Below are 18,425 nucleotides of genomic sequence, written 5' to 3' on the forward strand. Positions count from 1 at the left end.
GCAAACTGGAAGCCTCTCAGTAGTCTGGGGTGAGGGAATAATAGAGGAAGCCAACGCAACACAAGCCAGGCCTGTGGAGAATAGCAAGTGAATGAACCTTGGCGGAGAGTCCAAGCGAACCCTCAGATTAGCTCTTTTCTCCCCTCTTCAAACTCTCTCTTCTGCAAACACGGGCAGTTTTCAATGAGTGCTTCCCACCATGTAACCCAGCTGCAGAAATCAGCAGCATCTTCCTCAGAAATGACCACAACTGTCCTGCACAAAGTACTGGGAGAGCCTCACCACTAGTTTTCAGACAAGCCAGACCTAAGGCAACATGCCGACCATCCCACCATGACAATGGCTCTCTCCTACACAAGCATCTGTGTCCTTGCTTTTGGCACTCCTCCTGGCCACAGGGCACCACAGCCAGTGGTGAGACACCACAGGCACACCAAGTCAGGCTGGGGTAGGCATGCAGGTGGGCCGTGTGGCAGTGGTAGGCCCCAGACTACTGTGGTTCTTGGCTACAGCTTCTCTGTCCCTGCCTTCCAGTGCCACCATAAACCACTTTCATGCTCCAGCAGAGCGCTAAGACATCTCAGCATGGTGAATGCTGGGTCATCCCAGGGAGCCAGTATTGCTTTGGCAGGGCTGCGAAACAAAAGAAACATCAGCCTCAGAAACACTTCTTTATCCGCTGCTGCTGAAGAAACCAAAATCTTTACGTACAGTGACTTTGCTTTAAACAGTAACATTTGTGAATCCTGTTCTTAACCTTTTGCATCTGGCTTTCAAAATCTGCCCTGTTCTTTTTCCACGTGAAGGGCTATGGAGCTTGTTTGTGTTCTGGTGCTGGTGTGCAATGCTGCCAGAGAAGCGCACTCAAGCTGGCACAGACTGAAGCTGGTGAGCCACCCAAATTATAGTTGGGTGGTTCAGTCCCTCTCTATTTCAAGAAGCCTCTGAGTATAATGACAGGAAGCTTGCAGGCAATTTTAAGCCAAACCTCAGAGGCTGGCATTCAGTCTGTGTTAAACACTCCTTATTAAAAGCTGTCCAGTCCAGATTCTGGGTGGAACTTTGATATCTGCATGGAGTAAAGAATAAGGGGCACGTTTGCAAAATCAATTGTGCAGTTTTTATATTTACTGCACGTTTACCACATATGTCATTTATTACACAGTGGAAAACCGTTAAATGCACAGTAGTTGTGCCAAGTGGCATTATGCTTTTAACAGCTTTATTCGTTTAACAGCTCCAGTTCTCATTATATTTTGCCATGTGGTACATGAGATTTTTATGCATTTAACAGTTTAAGAAGGTTCCATGGTATTTTCCTTTTATGTATTTCATACTGTGCCTGGGATTTCGTTGGGGGGTACAGGGGTTGCGAACTGTAACCCCTGTACCCTGACAAGAGAAAGCAAAAGGAAAAGAAAATTAATGATTAAATGAGGAAAGAAAAATTAATCAGAACTCCACGTGTCAGGGCACAAATACCTGTAACAAGGACAAGGCCCTCCCATGTGCTTTGATAGCCTTTGATGCTTTGTTTATACGCCTTTCAACCGCTTATTTTACATCTATTTTAATGACTACAACGGTGTTTCCCTGCACAGAGGAAAAGAAAGCATGCGTTTTGCAGAGTGCATGCATCTAGATACTTCTATCCCACTCTCTCATACTCACAGCCCCATTTGTGTATTTTTGTGTGGATGCTGATGCCCTCTCCAAGCACAACCAAGCAACTTCATCCAGGATCAGAAGCAGCCCTTTTCAGTGAGTAAACCATTCCTTCCAGTGGGCTCTGATCTACTTGCTGCCTTTTCTACAGGAATTCTGTCTGTCCTCCTTTCCACGAAATCTCTTCTGGTGCATTATATTTTTTTAAAGAGTTGGATGAAATTTTTAAATTAATGGATTCTCTTCAAGAATGTCACCCCAACCTAGGTTTGCCCACATGCATTTTTTACACCCAAGGTAGAAATTCATCCAGGAGAACTCACTGCAGTGCCCTCTCATGTCTTTTTGTAAAAATGGAGATGATGTGAATTATTCACATGGCAATACCATATGCAGCACATACAACATGCAATAAAAAGGAAACACATGCCTAACACACGTTTTCCCATTGCCTTCCCTTAGCTAATCATGTAAGAAAACAATTTTTTTACCTGCCAAATGAGAAGGATACCATCATTTTGCAAAGTTCTTGTCCCACTAGCAGAGGTGTATGCTATATACCACAAGTGGGAAAAGGCATGCATTTTGTACAAAAGGGGAGAAAAAGCTTGGCTGTGAGCTGATCCTTTCCTCAGCCTATTTTAAAAGGGAAAAGGAAACCACTTAAGCAAGCAAAAGCCCAAAACACGACAGGTTCCCCAGAGATGAAGATTATTATTATTGTAGGAACAGATGGATTTTTATTGGTGGAAGGAGGAGATGGGTCTAGTTCCAACCCCAGCATTTGCTTTAAAAACAAAACCCCCAAAAGCCCCGCAACAACGAAATCCCCTCCACCACTCACCTGACTTTTATTGGCAGCCACTTTGGCAAACAGAGCTTGAGATACCTTGGCCCTTTTCATCTCCTGTTGGATCTCGTCATAAATGGCAGCTGTGATGTTGACATTGGCGCCGTCCGCCTTAATGGGGAGGTCTGTTGTTGGTGTGGAGGTTTTGGCCTACCAAGAGACCATGAAAATAATAATTAAAAAAGTGCTGCTTTCAGCCCAGCCATCTGTGCAGAAATTATCAAAGGATTTCAGTCAGCTGATGCCAAACTGCATTAGCTACAGAGGGACACTTCCTGTCCATTATTCTAATCAGGTTAATTGTGATTGGAAATAATTGCAGTGCATTCCTATAGGACATGCAAGGCCCTGTCAACTCTCCCCCTCTCCCTCTCCCAGCATGTTTACTGAGCAGCTCAACAATAGGATAGGTAGCCAGGGCCCTCGGCTGCAGGCAGGCACTGAGGCTGGCTTTGCCAGCTAGTGACGGCACCATAGGCACCAGTCTCTGCCTTCTCCCCCCTCTCTAAAAGTGGCCTACACCTTGGAGGAAGAGCCAATTCTCCCAGAAAAAATGAGTAAATGGGTAGAGGTCTCTAAATAATAAATTATTACTCAATTTAATGCACTCCCTCAAGTCTCCCTCATCCTTTATTAAAACTATACGTATGTCATTTGAGTATGTATGGTTTCCCAGCCTTGTCATCATTATGCTAGCCAGACAGTCACCTAATTTCACCTAGGAAATCAGTGGAAATGAAAAAAAAAATAATCATTTCATAAAGCTGGGCTTTGGCATGCCTTTGATGTGCTGCCCTCATTCTCCTAAACTCATATTGAGATTTTGTGTATTCCACTGCACTCCTTTTAATTGAATGATTTCCCATCAGCTTCTGTGACAAATGAAGGACAATAACGGATGCTGCCAGTACTTTTCCTGGGCTGGACTACCCCTACAGAGCTGCTGTTGATACAGTTCAGCAGGCTGCTGCAAGACTTCTATTTTAAAGCCCCTTGGCCATGGCAGTCCCCAGAATACGTGGGTGCAAGAGGGAGTGAGGGCAGCGTGATGCTTGCTGAGCACTCCTGGCACCAGCAAGTCCCTCAGATAGACAGATCTCATTTGCTTGAAGAGGGGCAGATCACTGCACCCCTTACACCTTTTATGGGAAGTAGGTAGGTTATTGATACAAACCCTTGGTTTTCTCTTGACATGTAAAGGTCCTAGGAAACAAAACAATCTGGGTGGGAAAGATGACACTTCCCGGTAGATCCAAACCTCCCCTAAACCTTGGTGACATTCAGATATTTGGCCCAATTATAAACCTTTTCAGCTGGCTCCTGGTTTTGTGCCACAGTTTAAGCCTGCTAGAGTACATCTGATGTTAATTTTTAACTAGGTAGACATGCCCAATGCCTATTTGTTAATGGGAGGGTTAACTACGTAAAACCAAACCTTCTGAACTCCTCTTTTGCTGTCCTCCAGATCTTCCTTTCCCTAATGTCTTTTTTTTTTTTTTTGTACCAAAGGCCACATTAATAACAGAGCCAAAATCCAATCAAGACAACAATCTAGACTAATCGTTCTTCCTACTCTTCCTACTGCTTTCAGATAAACCTTTAAACAACTTGTGCCTTTTCCCTTTCCTATTCCCCAAGCTCAGTAGGCATCGCTCTGGGATTATTCCCTACCTGTCCCCATGTAGAAAGGGCGTAAGATTCTCTTGCTGTGTTTAGCCCCCTGCATTCAGGCAGGGGCAGCTGGATGGCAGCTGGTACAGACCACAGACACCCATGCCCTGGGAGGCCAGTCCTAACCCGCTGCCAACCACAGGCCATGAACACACACGGGGTAAAGCCCGATGGATGCACACTCTGAAATTCAGTGTTCACAGACAGAAAGACAGGGCAATTGTGGGAAATGTGAGAAAGCAACATAGAGATCATGGGAAGGAAGAGGACTGTCTAAATCTGTCAGAGCTCATTTAGTGAAGCTTAATTTTACCAAAGGTCCTGCAGTGCTTCAGCAAGTATAAAAAAAGCCTTCCCACTCATTGGAGCCTTTGGCTGGTGCAGCAGCCAAGGTCACCACAGCCTCAAAGGCCATTACGGAGGCCTGAGATCCTGAGAAGAGCAAAATTAGCACATAAAAGAAAGATTTCAAATATAGCTGCATCCTACATGGGTCTCCTACACTGCTTAGATCCACAGCCACATGTCAGAAAAAGCCTGCCCTACACAACCTGAAAACTGTGCCATTTCTTATCCTATCGCTGAAATAAGTAGGGCAAGTACCAAACCAAAATAGCACAGTCACTAAAATATTGTATGCTAGAGACCCAGACTCAAAACTGGTCTTGATATTAAGAAGGAGTTTGCCATTATTGGAATGTCTCATTGCAAACAGTAAGGAAAAAAGAAAAATAAGTTTGCAACCACAGTGCCAGAGCACCAAAACCCAAAAACAGTACTGTTGGTCTTCCATAGAATCATAGAATCAACTGGGTTGGAAAAGACCTTTAAGATCATCAGGTCCAACCGTTACATCATGGCTGCCAAGACCATGACTAAACCATGTCACTAAGGTTTCTGAGTACTCCAAGGGATGGTGATTCCACCACTTTCCTGGGCAGCCTGTTCCAATACTTGATCACCCTCTTGGTGAAGAAATTTCACTTAATACCCAGTCTAAGCTTCCCCTGTCACATCCTGAGGCCATTACCTCTTGTCCTGTCACTCATTACTCGGAGAGAGATCCCCATGTGCACACAATAACCCTGAACAGCTCCAAGCCTCTTGCCCGCAGCGCTCGCATCCATCTGCCAAATCAATCTCCTGATCTCCTCTTGGGGCAGGTCCTAAGTAGGGGACACCTTGCAAGAAGGGCTTGGGGGTGGGGAGACCCAAGCCAGGTTATTCTGCGTGCCCTTATGCCTGTCTGGTGACTGCCCCAGTACTTCCACAGGTATCTGTCAGCACCCTCCTCCTACCCAGCACACTCAAGCATCATTCCCAGAAGTACTGCCACAGGAGATCGGTATCTATGGAAACCATGTTTCCAAATGCCATCCCATCAACTTCTCCGGCACCCTAACACAATTCCTGAAAGGATGGTACAGCTCCTACTGCTGCTGCCCCGAAGCACCCTGCTCCAGGCTAGGTAACATACCTGCTTGGAGGGGCAATGCTGCCAGGAATCGCTGTGCTGCACATGAGGATGGCATTTGTCTCGTCAGAACTAATACCAGGCATATGGGGAAGCGCAGTAGCCGTGCTGCCTGCCCGGGAGCTGGGAAGCAGCCTCATTTGCAGAGGTGTCCAAGTTGTCAAAACAGCACCTGTGCTGACTGGTGCTGGCCCTCTGAGGGCTGGGGAAATGTTATCCAGTGGGCACAAGGCAAGTACTGGGTACACAAACCTTTGTGTGCTGCTTTAGCTGAGAGAAAACCTCACATTATTCTACTGGATGCTTCAAGCCAAAATAAAGCAAGGATGGGCTGCTTTATACTTCTGGAGTATGGTTTTCTATCAACGCTTGGCTCTTAAAAAGACAGGCAAAGTTTCCATTAATTTAAAGGATTTTCTAGCTACAAATATGGGAAAAAGTCATATTTTGACAGAGGAACGAGACGGGGCAACAGACACAATTTTAATTTTTACTGGATTGCACCGAAACTCTCCATTCCCTTCTGTTATTTGATTCTACTTGCAAAATCTACTGCAATTAATGTAAGTAGGAATAAGCTAATGCTTTCATGAAAAAATACAAATGCAGAAAGCAGATACCCTACTTAACCATTAAAATAGTTCTCTTTATAATTTTATTTTCACTGAAAGGTACCTAAAACACGTAAGAGGTATCCAATGAATTTCCCATGCAATAAAAATTTAGTGTTACAATTAGGTTGGCAGGATATACTTGCTTTCAATGAAAACAGTTGTGTACATTACGTTTGGTGGCAATCTGCACCCAAAACCCTGGGTTAAACTGAACAAGCTCAACAGTTCCTACAAAATCAACACACCTTCCTTATGGATGATCACTTTGCATGTAAAACTATACTGTCGTTCCACACACCCCCCCTCCACTTACTTATTTTTAGCAGCTGTGGCTACAGAATTCAGTATGAGAAGCGCTCAGTAATGCTATTCTAAGGACAGCTAACAGCCCGAGACTTTTTGCAGGCTACATTACTATGAAAGCACTAAAGCAGGAGGGTTACATGGACTCATTTACTAAAGATCAAGAGAAGTGCTAGAACTGACTCGTCTTCACAGTAGAAATTTCAAACTCAAGTTAGAAAACATCATGACAGGGGTCAATTATCACCTCTGTGCAAGCAACTTTGCTTTTTCAGGGTATATGTCTGGGACTGCAAGCAGGCTGGTGAAAGGGAGGGATGACTGTTACAGTATAGTATGTGGATGCTCTTTCTTAGTGCAAAGGAACAACCTACCCAGGGAAGTGGGCGGCAGCAGCACGCTAATAAACACGTGCAGTTAAGTTAAATGAGATGACAGCTGGTTTGGAGCTGGAAAGCATCGTCCTCTTCCCAGCAGGCTGCTGCCCATCTCTACTTTCTGTACTTCAAATAATTACCCGTGTAAGCTTCTAACTCGAGGAATGTGATTTCCTATGCGTAATACAGAGCACACTGACTTCTAGCAATGTCTATCTAATTAGCTGTTGACTTCTGTTCAATACACACTTTTTATCGCAACATATACGAACCTCTCCATAAGCCCACAAATTTCCTCTGTATTTTGCAGAACACAATGGACACATATAAGAACCTATGTGCACTGTCTTTTTACAATGGATTCTGTAATAGCCATTTAGTGGATGTTTATCAACAGCCTACAGGTAATGCCCACATGGACTCTTTCAGACACTGATGTTACAGACTTTTTTGAATTTATGGCATTGATTAAATCTAGAATCATCATCACAATGTTGTACTTAAATCCACTAAACATCTCTTAACAGCCACTCCAAAACCTTACAACAAAAGGATTTCCACACCTCATCTGGACAAGGGGAGCAACAGACAGGGAAGGGCAATGAAAAACTCTTTCCCTGGACTAATCCACACAACAAACAGAAAAGGAGGGATCACATCTTACCTGGGGAGTTCTGGAGGAGCTTGGGCTGCTGGCAGCTGAAGACACCATGCTCACGTTGGGGTTCATACTTCTCTCTCTCTCATCCTGATAGATACGATCCCGTTCCGAGTCAGGCAAGTTGAGGAAATTCTGCATTGCCCTTAAGTTTACCAGGAGGGACTGGGAAGCTGTCCTTGGGTCTTCTTCTTTACGCAGGATCTCTGATAACAAGCCCTGGTTCAAAAAATTAAAAGGAAAAAAAAAAAAAAGCTCAGTCATGTGTTGGGCTTTTTTAGTTTTTCCCTTTTTTCTTTAAATTTATTTAGTGTAACCAGCTGGGTTGCAATACTGAGAACCTACATCAGAATCGCATGGGCTCTCCCAGAGGGGATATTCTGTAGGAAAACATTTGTCTTCTGGGGGCTGAGGTTTATTTTAGGACTGTCCTATTCTGGCACTGTAATAAGCTTCTGAGTATGGAGATGCTGTATAGAAAGGTAGGTGCACTGGGTAGAAGAAATTGCAGTTACTACCAGGTGCTTGCTGCAAATATTTTAGGAGCTGTTAGATCTCTCTCTCTCTCCTCTATCTCTCTTTTTACTTGAAGCTGGGAACACTTGGCAATCCTGTTCATCTTTGACAAATCTGCCAAGGTTGGTAAATTTAGTTTCGACATTTAAACAGTGCAGGAGGTTTATAAAGAAAAACGTTTGGCTGGTTACAGTCCGTTCATTTTGGTTTGGACAATCATTTCTGAGGAGAAAAACAAAGCAATAATAAAGCCTTCAAATCTAGCTTTAGGGATTTAACCCATTCTTTCATGCCTCATTTTAAGATACCACAGGCTTGACATAACAACCATGAATGAAGACCATGTTCATCTCCTTTTTACACAAGCCATTATTCCAGGAGGTAATGATCACAGCACTTCCAAGAAAAAAGAAAGAGGGTGGGAAGACTTGGAGAGATGAAAATGTCATTAAAAGAGGCTTAAATCTAATGGGATTAAATTTCTGCATAACTGTACATACGCGGCAGTTCCACAGGAAGTTAAAGGCACAACACACAAGCCTGGATCAGGGCCTACAGAAACTGCTGGGACATTGTGCACCACCAGCTTCCCCTAGGCACCCCTTGCATCCAGCACTTCACAAATGGGTGTTTCATTCCAAAAAGCAGTAACAGCAATGGCTAATTGTACTGGTGTCCAGAGAAGCAGAAAGGGATTTAGCCACTGAGACTACTTATATACCATAAGAAACGTTGGTTGGATGTTCCTCATTTTAAAAGGCTATACTGCTAGTATGTTTCCCTGAGCAGTCCAACACTGCTCCTGCTTCCTGCCTGCTGTGACCCAGAGGTTCTCTGCACCACTGCTCCCTAGAGTGCCGGCCACAGAAGCCATGTGAAATCCCAGTCACAGCTTGGAGGGCTCCCTTCGACCTGCTGCTGTGACAGGAGCAACATCCAGCAACCACAGCCGAAAGGAGAACGCAGTGCCCCAGACATGATTTAGCTGTAGCTGTTGACACAAGCATTCTGCAGTTACTTTACAGCCACGATCAAGACAAGCTGCCTCATGAGTACAGCCAAAGCTTACTCCTTCCTTGTAAGAAAAATCTTAACCACAAAGTCAAAACCCTGTAATATTTAGTCTTAGTTTATTTTCTTCCGTATCAGAGAGTCTCCTCCAAAAAGCCTTGCTAAAACACTGCCGCTACAGTTGGCCAATTAACCAAATGCCAACATTTTTAGCATATATTGTATTTACCAGACTTCCTGACAAAACCAACAGACCAGCAAACAACTTATCTGTATCTGAATTCATCTGCTAACTGCTATTAAACACCTACATTAAAACACATACATGAAAGCTCTACTTCAGCAGTGTTTATGCCTAAGTGCTCAAAACAAGCTCCACACACAACCTGAAGCTAGGCTGCACAGAGCTCCATCTTTTCAGCTCCTCATCTGAGGATCAAGCTGAGAGATTTCCAATTACACTTTCCTGCAATTATCAGGGTAGTTACCAGGAGGACTGGAGCAGGGAATGGAGCCATGGTGGGACCCTCCAGTCAGAAATGGAATCGGAAAGAGAAACCGATCAGCAAAAAAAGGTTTACACTAGGGAAAAGTATGAAGAAGGTGGAGTGTTGGGCTGGCATCTGGTATTCTTTGGGACCTCAACATAACTGCATGATTGTACTTGGCTTCTTCTGCAGGGTTTACTACCCCTCAGAAGAGCTAGGGACATGCCGAAAAGCTTGCCAAAGCTTGCCAGGCTCACAGGCTGAGGGAGATTAACCAAAAAGAACATCACAGAAGCTTGAAGCCATGACTTGAATGATTCAAAGATCGATACAGCAAGTTCCTATTAGAACTTTTCCTTAAAGTCAATGGAAATTTGTCTAAATATAGTAAATAAATTTCAGTTACACAGGTTCTCTAAATTCTTAATTTTGTGTGGTTGCTAAAGGATATATATCTTCTTTTTTAAAAAGAGAATATCAACTTCAAAGCTGATCAGTTTAGGTAGAAAGAACAGTACCGGAAAACGACTTGGGCTTCAGATTTCTGAGACAGCTTATTCTCCCTCTCATCTTAGCCTGGCTAAATTTATGGTCCAATTTCAAAAATGGAGAGCAGAAACATATGTGAAAGCCTGCCAGCAATTACTTTTCAGTGCCGTCATTGACTCCCTATGTAAATCAGATTCTCACAGGAACAAGTGGCTCGGTCATGGTACTCACCCCCTGGAACACCAACTCTTGTGCTTGAAGGCTCTGATTCATTACCAGAAACAGCTTATCATGGGGTTTGAACCCCAGCCTGCACCTCTCACTTCTACAAGGGTCTTGACTCTGCTGCAGGGATATAGCAATCTTTTGCATCACCTCCTAACGCAGGTACCTGCTCCAGGGAGAAGGGACCATCTCCTTCCCCAGCATCGTGACAGAGGCAGCCCTTTGCAGAGCTGAGCCTTGCTTCACCATACCCCACTCCAGGCCCACAGGTAGGAAACCTAGTTGTAAAGAGGGTTTTTCTGCAGCTCTTCCAAGTGCTTTGGCAGCTTAGGAGCCATGTAAACAGCAGGACAGATAATAAGGAAAGCGACTCAGAGGAAAAACTCTCATGTCCTCTTTCAACTGAAGATAAACGCCACTGGTAAACTGCAGTGGGTAGATAGCTGAGCGATAGGGTAGGACAATAAAGTAAAGTATCTTGAGAGCAATAACATTTACAATAATATAATTCTGAGCTACTGAAGTATACACAAACTAACCAGTGAGCAACGTTCTAAAAAATAAAGTGATATTAAATAATCTGTTCAGCCTTTTTGTCACCTGCAACAAATTAGGCTTTCAATATGCAAACCATCTTCCTTCCAGAAAAACAAATGATCATGATTTCATTTAATTGTAATTTAATGAGGCATAATGTATTTTTTAAAGTGATACACACCAGGTGTGTGGTGAGGAAACTGGCCCAGCCAGACAAACCCTACTGCTTCTATTTTTGAGAAAACCCTAAAGCCAGCCAGGGACTGTTTTCATTTCTGCAAATTATGTTTCTGCTGGAGGGAGTGAGGGAGGGAAACCCACAGCATTCGTACATTTGTTATAAAGCTCCATTGGCTAAATTAGCTCATTCCGACTTACTTACATCTCACATATTAAAATAAATGCACTAAAAAATTGGCACTTTGCAGAGTAAGCTACTCTGCACACCTAGAAGATGATCTTCAGGGACCGGGAAGTCTCAAACTGATTTTCAATAGCCAAACAGATCTTCTATACCAAATGCAGCTCTCAGGATACATTTTAGGACATGTAGCTTCATGATATCTTTGCGTTTCTGCTCCTGTGCCTCATTTGTAGAACAGTTGCTGAAGAGGCAACTGATGAGAAGTTTGATGCTCTCACACGCCATGCTCACAGCGATGTGTGCGTTACTGTGCAGGCACAGTTTGGTTTAGCCTTGAAAACTGCAGCACTTTCAAAATGAGACAATGGATCCATAATTGACTTTAAAAATACCAGTGGTGGGGAAAGGAGCGTATGTCCAATTCAAATAAAAAAAAGTCGTTGGATCTATTTAAGGTAGGAGTAATTTTAACAGTGTTTTTTCAAAGTAGCAGAAATGTAGTCCTTCAAGCCAGCAAAGTCACTGTCGTGGGTGTTTGCTTTTGCACTTATCTGATGAAACCCCATTTATGAACTCATTTCTTTTATTTTTATTAACTACAGGATTTCTAGCACAAACAACCCAAGCCTCATAGGCAAGAAATCTCTTTTTTAGCAATTTCTGAAAGATGATGCAGTACAATGTAGAGCAAATGTTCTTCAAACTGCCTCCTATACCCAAAAGACCAACTGACTAGCCATCGAGGCCAACACCAAGGCTTGATCAAAGCCCACTGAAGGCGAGCAAAGCCTTTCTGCCTTCTTCCCAAAGGGCTTTGGCTCAAGCCTGGAAAGGGTGCAAATGAGATCTCAATGGGACAGCAGACTGCACTGCCAGTGCCCAAATACTGGACAGTTTTGCAACCAGAGCTTTTCAAAAGCAATCTGTATGGGGGTGAGGAGGTCATGCTGGAGTGCAGCCCAGACACCCATGTCCTGAGGACAGAGGAGGATGAGGGCCGTCAGGCAGCAGGAGACTCCCAAGCACTGGCCAGGCCTTCACACACATCAGGTGTGATGACTTGGATGGGAGCTCTGCTCCCCTTCATACAGACCTAAGCCATGTGTCTATGAGAGCAGGCACTAAGGTTAAAAAGGTTCAACACATGCTTGGGACAATCAAAATGCTGGCCAAGGCAAAAACTTAAATAAACCTGACTAATGTGCTAAACCTCAAGTTTTATGTTCTGTATAAGGAGAGTATATACATGAAGGACTAAAAAAGCATAAACACTTTTTTCATACTTTTTGGTTTATTTGTGCCTGACCATACTTCAGCTATTGCCAAAAGCAACAGAGAAAATGCTGAAATACTAGAAAAATACTGCTCCTGTAGTACTTAAACTTCCACCTGCTTTAAGGCCAGTACTTTTTCTCAATAGAAAACCTATTCTGCTTCCCACCAGGTACAGATGTGACTCTGATCAGGATCTGAAAATGTATGGTTTTATTCAACATCTGAACCTTAAAGATCAGTGATATAAACCTGTCCCCTCTCCAGTTAAGCATGCAAGGCCAATTTCCAGCATGGAAAGCAGCACTTGAAGAACCCCTGGTTTAGCTGCTCATTCCGACTGAACTACACTGAAATCATACCTTCAACCTAAAACAACAAACTTGATTTTGCCAGGCTGAAATGACATTTATATGTCTGCTATTTGCCACTCAAAGCTAGAGGTGGCAGGTCTGCCCGGGGAGCTCTGAGGCAGACGCACTAACTTCTCATAGCCTTTCAAAGAGATAAAACATCTCCACCTGCTGTGTTTTTCCCACATCAAGGCAGGCTTTTACCACAACATCTCTCTGCCTCTCTTCTATTATTCCAGGTCCCACCTTCAATAATGTCTTCTGGGTTGAGTGACAGACATTCAACGATTCTAAAAATACTTCTCCTTGCCTTTGAGTATGGAGGTCTCAACAAGAACATCTATATGAAGTACCTGTAAGTTTTTTGGGACAGAAGCTCGTTTTCAAATGCTCACTGCCTTCATTCCATTCCCTCATATCTATTCCTAATACCAGCTAGTATATGCAGCAGAATTGCTGGAAGTCTCATGAAAATGCTTATCTTGGCAACGGGTCCAGTCCAATTTTGCTGAGCAAAATTGCTTTACATAATCAATGGAACTTTTGGAGTGACTAGCCAAACCAAGCACCTTCATACCCATTCTGTCACAGATTACATCAGGCAAAACCATGTTTGCACCCTGTTCCCTGATCAACTCTTCTGTCTCAATGGCAAAGCGTGTGGTGCCACGTTCCACATCAGTTCATATGAACTTTGGAACTCAAGGGGCTTTGACTGGTTTTCCATTGGTGCGAATGGGAGACCAGCTGTCTCCCAGTGCTCTCCAGTGTAGCTGAATGCATCACGTCAGTCCCTCATTTAAAAGAAATCCCTTGATCTCTAGATTCCCTGCCTACAGCCAGAGTATGAGCCTCATTCTTAAACTCATTTAACTAATGCTAGAATACATACATCTCAGGAGAGAGCTGCTTAGGCACAAAGCATTTAGAGGCTGATTTGAATAAAACTTATACAGGGTGCAACAATGACAATTTGATTTTTATTATTAAAAATGAAGTGCTTAAATCCTCAAAGAAAATGCCTTTATTGCATTAGTTTAATAAAGCCTCTTTTTTATTATGGTATCTCTTTTTATGAGGGAAGACAAGATCTGCATGTGGAGCTGAATGTGGATGTATGGGGTAAAGGAAGCAGAGAAAGACCGACCACCTGTGGCCACAAAGTGCCACCACTTATATGACATGCATGTCAAACCTTTATACCAAAATACGCCAGAAAATGAGCAAGACACACAGCTCCTGCTCCCTCCCTCTGTATATCCACGCATTTGCTTCCAATGCTCAGGACTCCTGTGCATCAGCTGAGCAAGCAGCAGCCTCCTCCTACAAGCATACATTCTGAAAGCCTGACTCACATGCTACTTAAAATCTTTTCATTCAGCCTATTGAATACAATTAAGTTAATTGAAACTGAAATTTTGGGCAGTGCAAAACCCACTGTTGGAACAAATATCCCATGTACCAAAAATCTGCAATTTATTAAATTAAGCACTTCCCTTACAGACTGCCTTCTTTCCTGAGCACAACAGAACACTGCTTGTGCCACATTACGCCCAAGAATAGAACAAGCAAGCAGCATGAAAGGGTTTCATGCAGTAAAAGAGAGTTTTCTATGGGGGAAAGAACAACAAAAAATCCCCCAAAACCAAAACCAGAACCCTTGCTAATTGAAAGTCTGTGCACAACGGGGCAGACACCATAGCGATGAATGCAGCATGACTGTCTCACTAGGTACCCGGCAGAGAATTAAAGCTGCCTGTCTTCCTCTCACTGAAGTTAGAGGGAAAATTACTTGCAAAAGGAATTCTGTCCGGGATTCGGCTCACAAGCAAGAAGTGGAAGAGTTAGTTACTTCAAAAAAAACATTATTTCTAATCTTAAAGCTTCTTAGAGGACCCTTTTGTAATCCCACTTCAGTTTTGGGGAATTTTGCCAAAGCAAGCAGAATTAGACATAAATGAGGAGTCACCACCCACCATCCTCCTTGCCTGCCTCCAGAGCCTTTCTTTGTAGCTTCCTTACGGGCCACGCTGCTGCTCTCAGTGCCCCAGCCCTCTGTAACTGACTGGTGACACCTTTGCAGGCCACAGAACTGTTATTTCCCCCTTCCTCACTGCAGTAGCCTGGACTTGCCCACAGTCACATATGAAGCGGAGGCACCATTCAGCATTGATCCTGTATTTACTAACCTTAACCCTGTTTTGGGACTGAATCCCTCAAACAAGGTGATCAGTTTTGTTTATTCCATTATAAATTTCACTACATGCAAGGCTGGTGGGGCTTCCTCTTCCTTGTGCTTTATTTCCTTTAATCCCAAGAGATGCAGTTAGACAGTAGACAGGTAAACTGGGTTAAGTCCTGCCTTCTGATCTGCAGGCCAATGCTTTCACCTAGATCTACTCACGGCAGGACAGAGGAAGCAGTGCTCTTTGGGAAGAGAGTTACAAGCAACCTGAACATGCCTGGTGTTTTTACCCAGTTCTCTTTGTATCTGGCACCAAAACTGTTTCATTCAAAAAGCCTCACTCGGGTCCACGGGTATTTCCAGTTTCTGAGGCTGCTCGGTAAAACAAGCACTGGCCACTCGCCCAAACATTTTACTAGTTTGGGCTATTATGTCAAAACACTGGCAAAAAAAGATGACTAAAAAAAAAGAAATATAAACAGAAGCAGCCATTCAGTATAGGCTTTGCAGTCCACTGGGCACTCTAAAGGAGGAGAGAAGCAGTTCACCAATCCAGTGATTCACACTGGACTCTTACAAACAGCCTGACCAACCGTCCTTATTGCAACTCCATGGCCTGCAGTAGAGGGATGCTGAGCAAGTGGGGAAAGGAAAGAGATTATGTTTGTTCTCCTTATGCAAAGCAGGACTCAAATGACCTATTTTCCAACTAGGATTTTGAAGAGCACAGATCATTTCAGCACCTCCAGATTTGCTAAAAACTCTCCAGAGAAGGACAAGGCACATCCCAGACAGCATTTTCACAGAATCGTAGAATGGTTTGGGTTGGAAAGGACCTCAAGTTTATCTAGTTCCAACCCCCTGCAGTGGGAAGAGACACCACACATTAAACCATGTCACTTCATTTAAAATAGTCCTCTTTATTCTGCAACCATCACTGCCTGCCCATTTCCCAATACATTACAACCTCCGACAAGCAAGCTTTGGTTATTACAACCTTTTCGTTGAAACCTGAATCCTGTATTCAGAGACACTGCAGTGCAAGACAGAGATGGTACAAGGACTCTGCCCTGAGGATGGCCAAAATCCATGTGTGTACTCTACTCCAGGAAGAAATCCTGATAAAGGTATCGGGTATGATCATGTAACTCGCAAGTGTTTGATGGGCCTCATACAGCTCTCTACCTTCTATTCAAGCCCACTCACTGAGAACTCTCTTCTACCTCCCTATTTGCTGAATAAATAGGCTTTCAGGTTCCACAGTAGGGTGAATTAAAATTGTGATACTGACTCTCAAAAAATAAAAAGAAGAGGCAGAGGTGAGCCCAACACATTTACTAAAAACCACTCATACACACTTCATACCCAGTTTCAAAGTCATTCACTGTGGAACTATTTTTAACTGACAGAAACCCTCCTCATGGTTAACATAGCCTGGGCCAGCTCCTAGCCAAACACCCTGTGCAGCTCTCCCATGTGCAGAGCAGCATACGAAGTTCCCTGATGTTCAGTCCCCATATCCAAGTGGGACCTCAGTGGGAACACTGTGCTCCACGTAATGCACAGGATTTGTCCCTGAGCCTGAAGTGCTTTGGTTTCATGCGTGCAGACAACATGGCCACAGGTATAGCATAACAGCATCATATAAGCAAATACTGTTGTCTTTAAGTTATGTATTTCCAACTTTCAAAGGAAGATCTGGATGCTTCACAAACCATACAATTACACCCCTCCTTCTTCTGGTCCTTCTCAAGTCCCCCTTCCCTCACACACATGCATACATGCATGTGTCAGCCATTTGTTCCAATGGATTTAGCCTAGTTTGGATCAAAGCTTCCTCTACTTCATTTAACAGATTTGCTCAGATGGAAAGTCTCAGGGGAGAAATAATGTTAGTAAGAGGGGTTTTTTTAGCATTGAGTATGTAGGTCATTGGACTTTAAAATAAATTAGAGAATAGTTTATCTATTAAACAAGCCTCACAGTACATATTTCATGAAGCTATAGTTAATTATAGGCTAATGTGCACCACAGCTACTGCGAATAAAGATTGTTAAACAGTGTCCCATAATGCAGTGATTAATACAATTATTAGCTGGCTGGCATACAGCAGCTATTATTTGGTACCATCATGAAAAACAACAGACTGCAAGTTTCTAAGTCTGGCACTTCCTGTGAAATGCAACAAACCCAAACATTTCCAGAGAGAAATACATGCCTTTCGGCACCTCCCCAGGAGAGGATCCTCAGAGGCAGCAGGGAAAATGCAAGGAGGTGAGATTAGACTTGACCTTCCACTTGATGTGCCTTTTACAGAGTTTGCTTCTCCACCATGAGTGTAAGGGAACATCCCACATCTTCTACTGTGCAGTGCAAGGCTGACTGTCTGAGCAAATCCTAATACCTCAAACAGTCTCTGACAAGAGGGGAGCTTGATCTGAGTTAAAAGGACAGAGAAGATTAAATGTGTACCTACACTCTTTTACTACAGTTATGGCTTCTGTGAACATGATGCACTATAGGTAAGACCCACTGGTCTTCTATATTAAGGCCCTGTAGACTAATGAAACAGAGCTGTTGAGATGAGCAAACTTTTTATGGGTATTTGAGACTCACCTGCTCTGGAATCAGCGTCATGGACTTAGGATGGACATATTACTTATGATATAGAGCTAAGTAGTAGGTAATTTCTTTTCTTTTACATGAAATTACGTGCCTGATCTCTTGTAATGAGGCAATCAAATTCAGAGAAGATTTTTTTAAAGAAAAGCTAGAGAAGTTAGTGCACCCCAAGATAAATGTCAGCAGGAGAGGGGGAATGACAAAACCAGTCATATTAGCACCCTGAATTACAGACATCATTTTACCCTGAACTTGAACGTAAACTAGGCAGAAAACAAAGCATCTCATCCCATTCCCAGGTGCAGCCCTGCCCAGGAAAGGTGCTTGGCACTTTCTCAAAGTACATTACTTTGGCATGTCCACTCCATGCTGCCCACATCTGTGCTCCAGTGAGTGAGCCCAGCCTGAATGGTTTCCTAAATTATATAGGGTATTTGAAAATGCTGTCAGGTATGACTGGCCCACAGTGACACAGGAGCCCCTGGAGCTGGGAAGAAACCATATTTCACCCAAAGATCTATTTAGTGTCCTAGATATATGCCAGAATATTGCAGGAGGCATAAAAAGACAAAAACCCCACCATCACCCTCAAACCATACTGCAGCTGATGTAGTCCAAGTTTCTGATTATCTATCGAGAGTGTGGCACAATCTCTACCACAGCTGCTACCAAACACCATAAGCAGATGCTATGCTGTGCCACTGCTAGGCAGAGGCCAGAGTGGTCTCTCTCACATGCTTGCCTTTTCCCT

General features: G+C 43.5%; 1 protein-coding gene across 4 annotated transcripts in view; it reads right to left on the reverse strand.

Annotated features, from left to right (window-relative positions):
- Positions 1-18,425, reverse strand: part of SATB2 (SATB homeobox 2) — a 140,094-nt gene that overhangs the window by 33,363 nt on the left and 88,306 nt on the right. For all 4 annotated transcript variants that reach the window (XM_061377486.1, XM_061377495.1, XM_061377479.1 and 1 more), the window contains 2 exons: positions 7,619-7,831; positions 2,510-2,665 (listed from right to left, as the gene is read on the reverse strand). In XM_061377486.1, the coding sequence (XP_061233470.1) occupies positions 2,510-2,665; positions 7,619-7,831 (369 nt within the window). The remainder of the gene's footprint in view (positions 1-2,509; positions 2,666-7,618; positions 7,832-18,425) is intronic.

The sequence above is a fragment of the Neopsephotus bourkii genome, unplaced genomic scaffold (assembly GCF_033783945.1).
Source record: "Neopsephotus bourkii isolate Nb327-2 ecotype Australia unplaced genomic scaffold, CSIRO-AGI_Nbou_v1 NB_196, whole genome shotgun sequence".
Classification (NCBI taxonomy): domain Eukaryota; kingdom Metazoa; phylum Chordata; class Aves; order Psittaciformes; family Psittacidae; genus Neopsephotus; species Neopsephotus bourkii.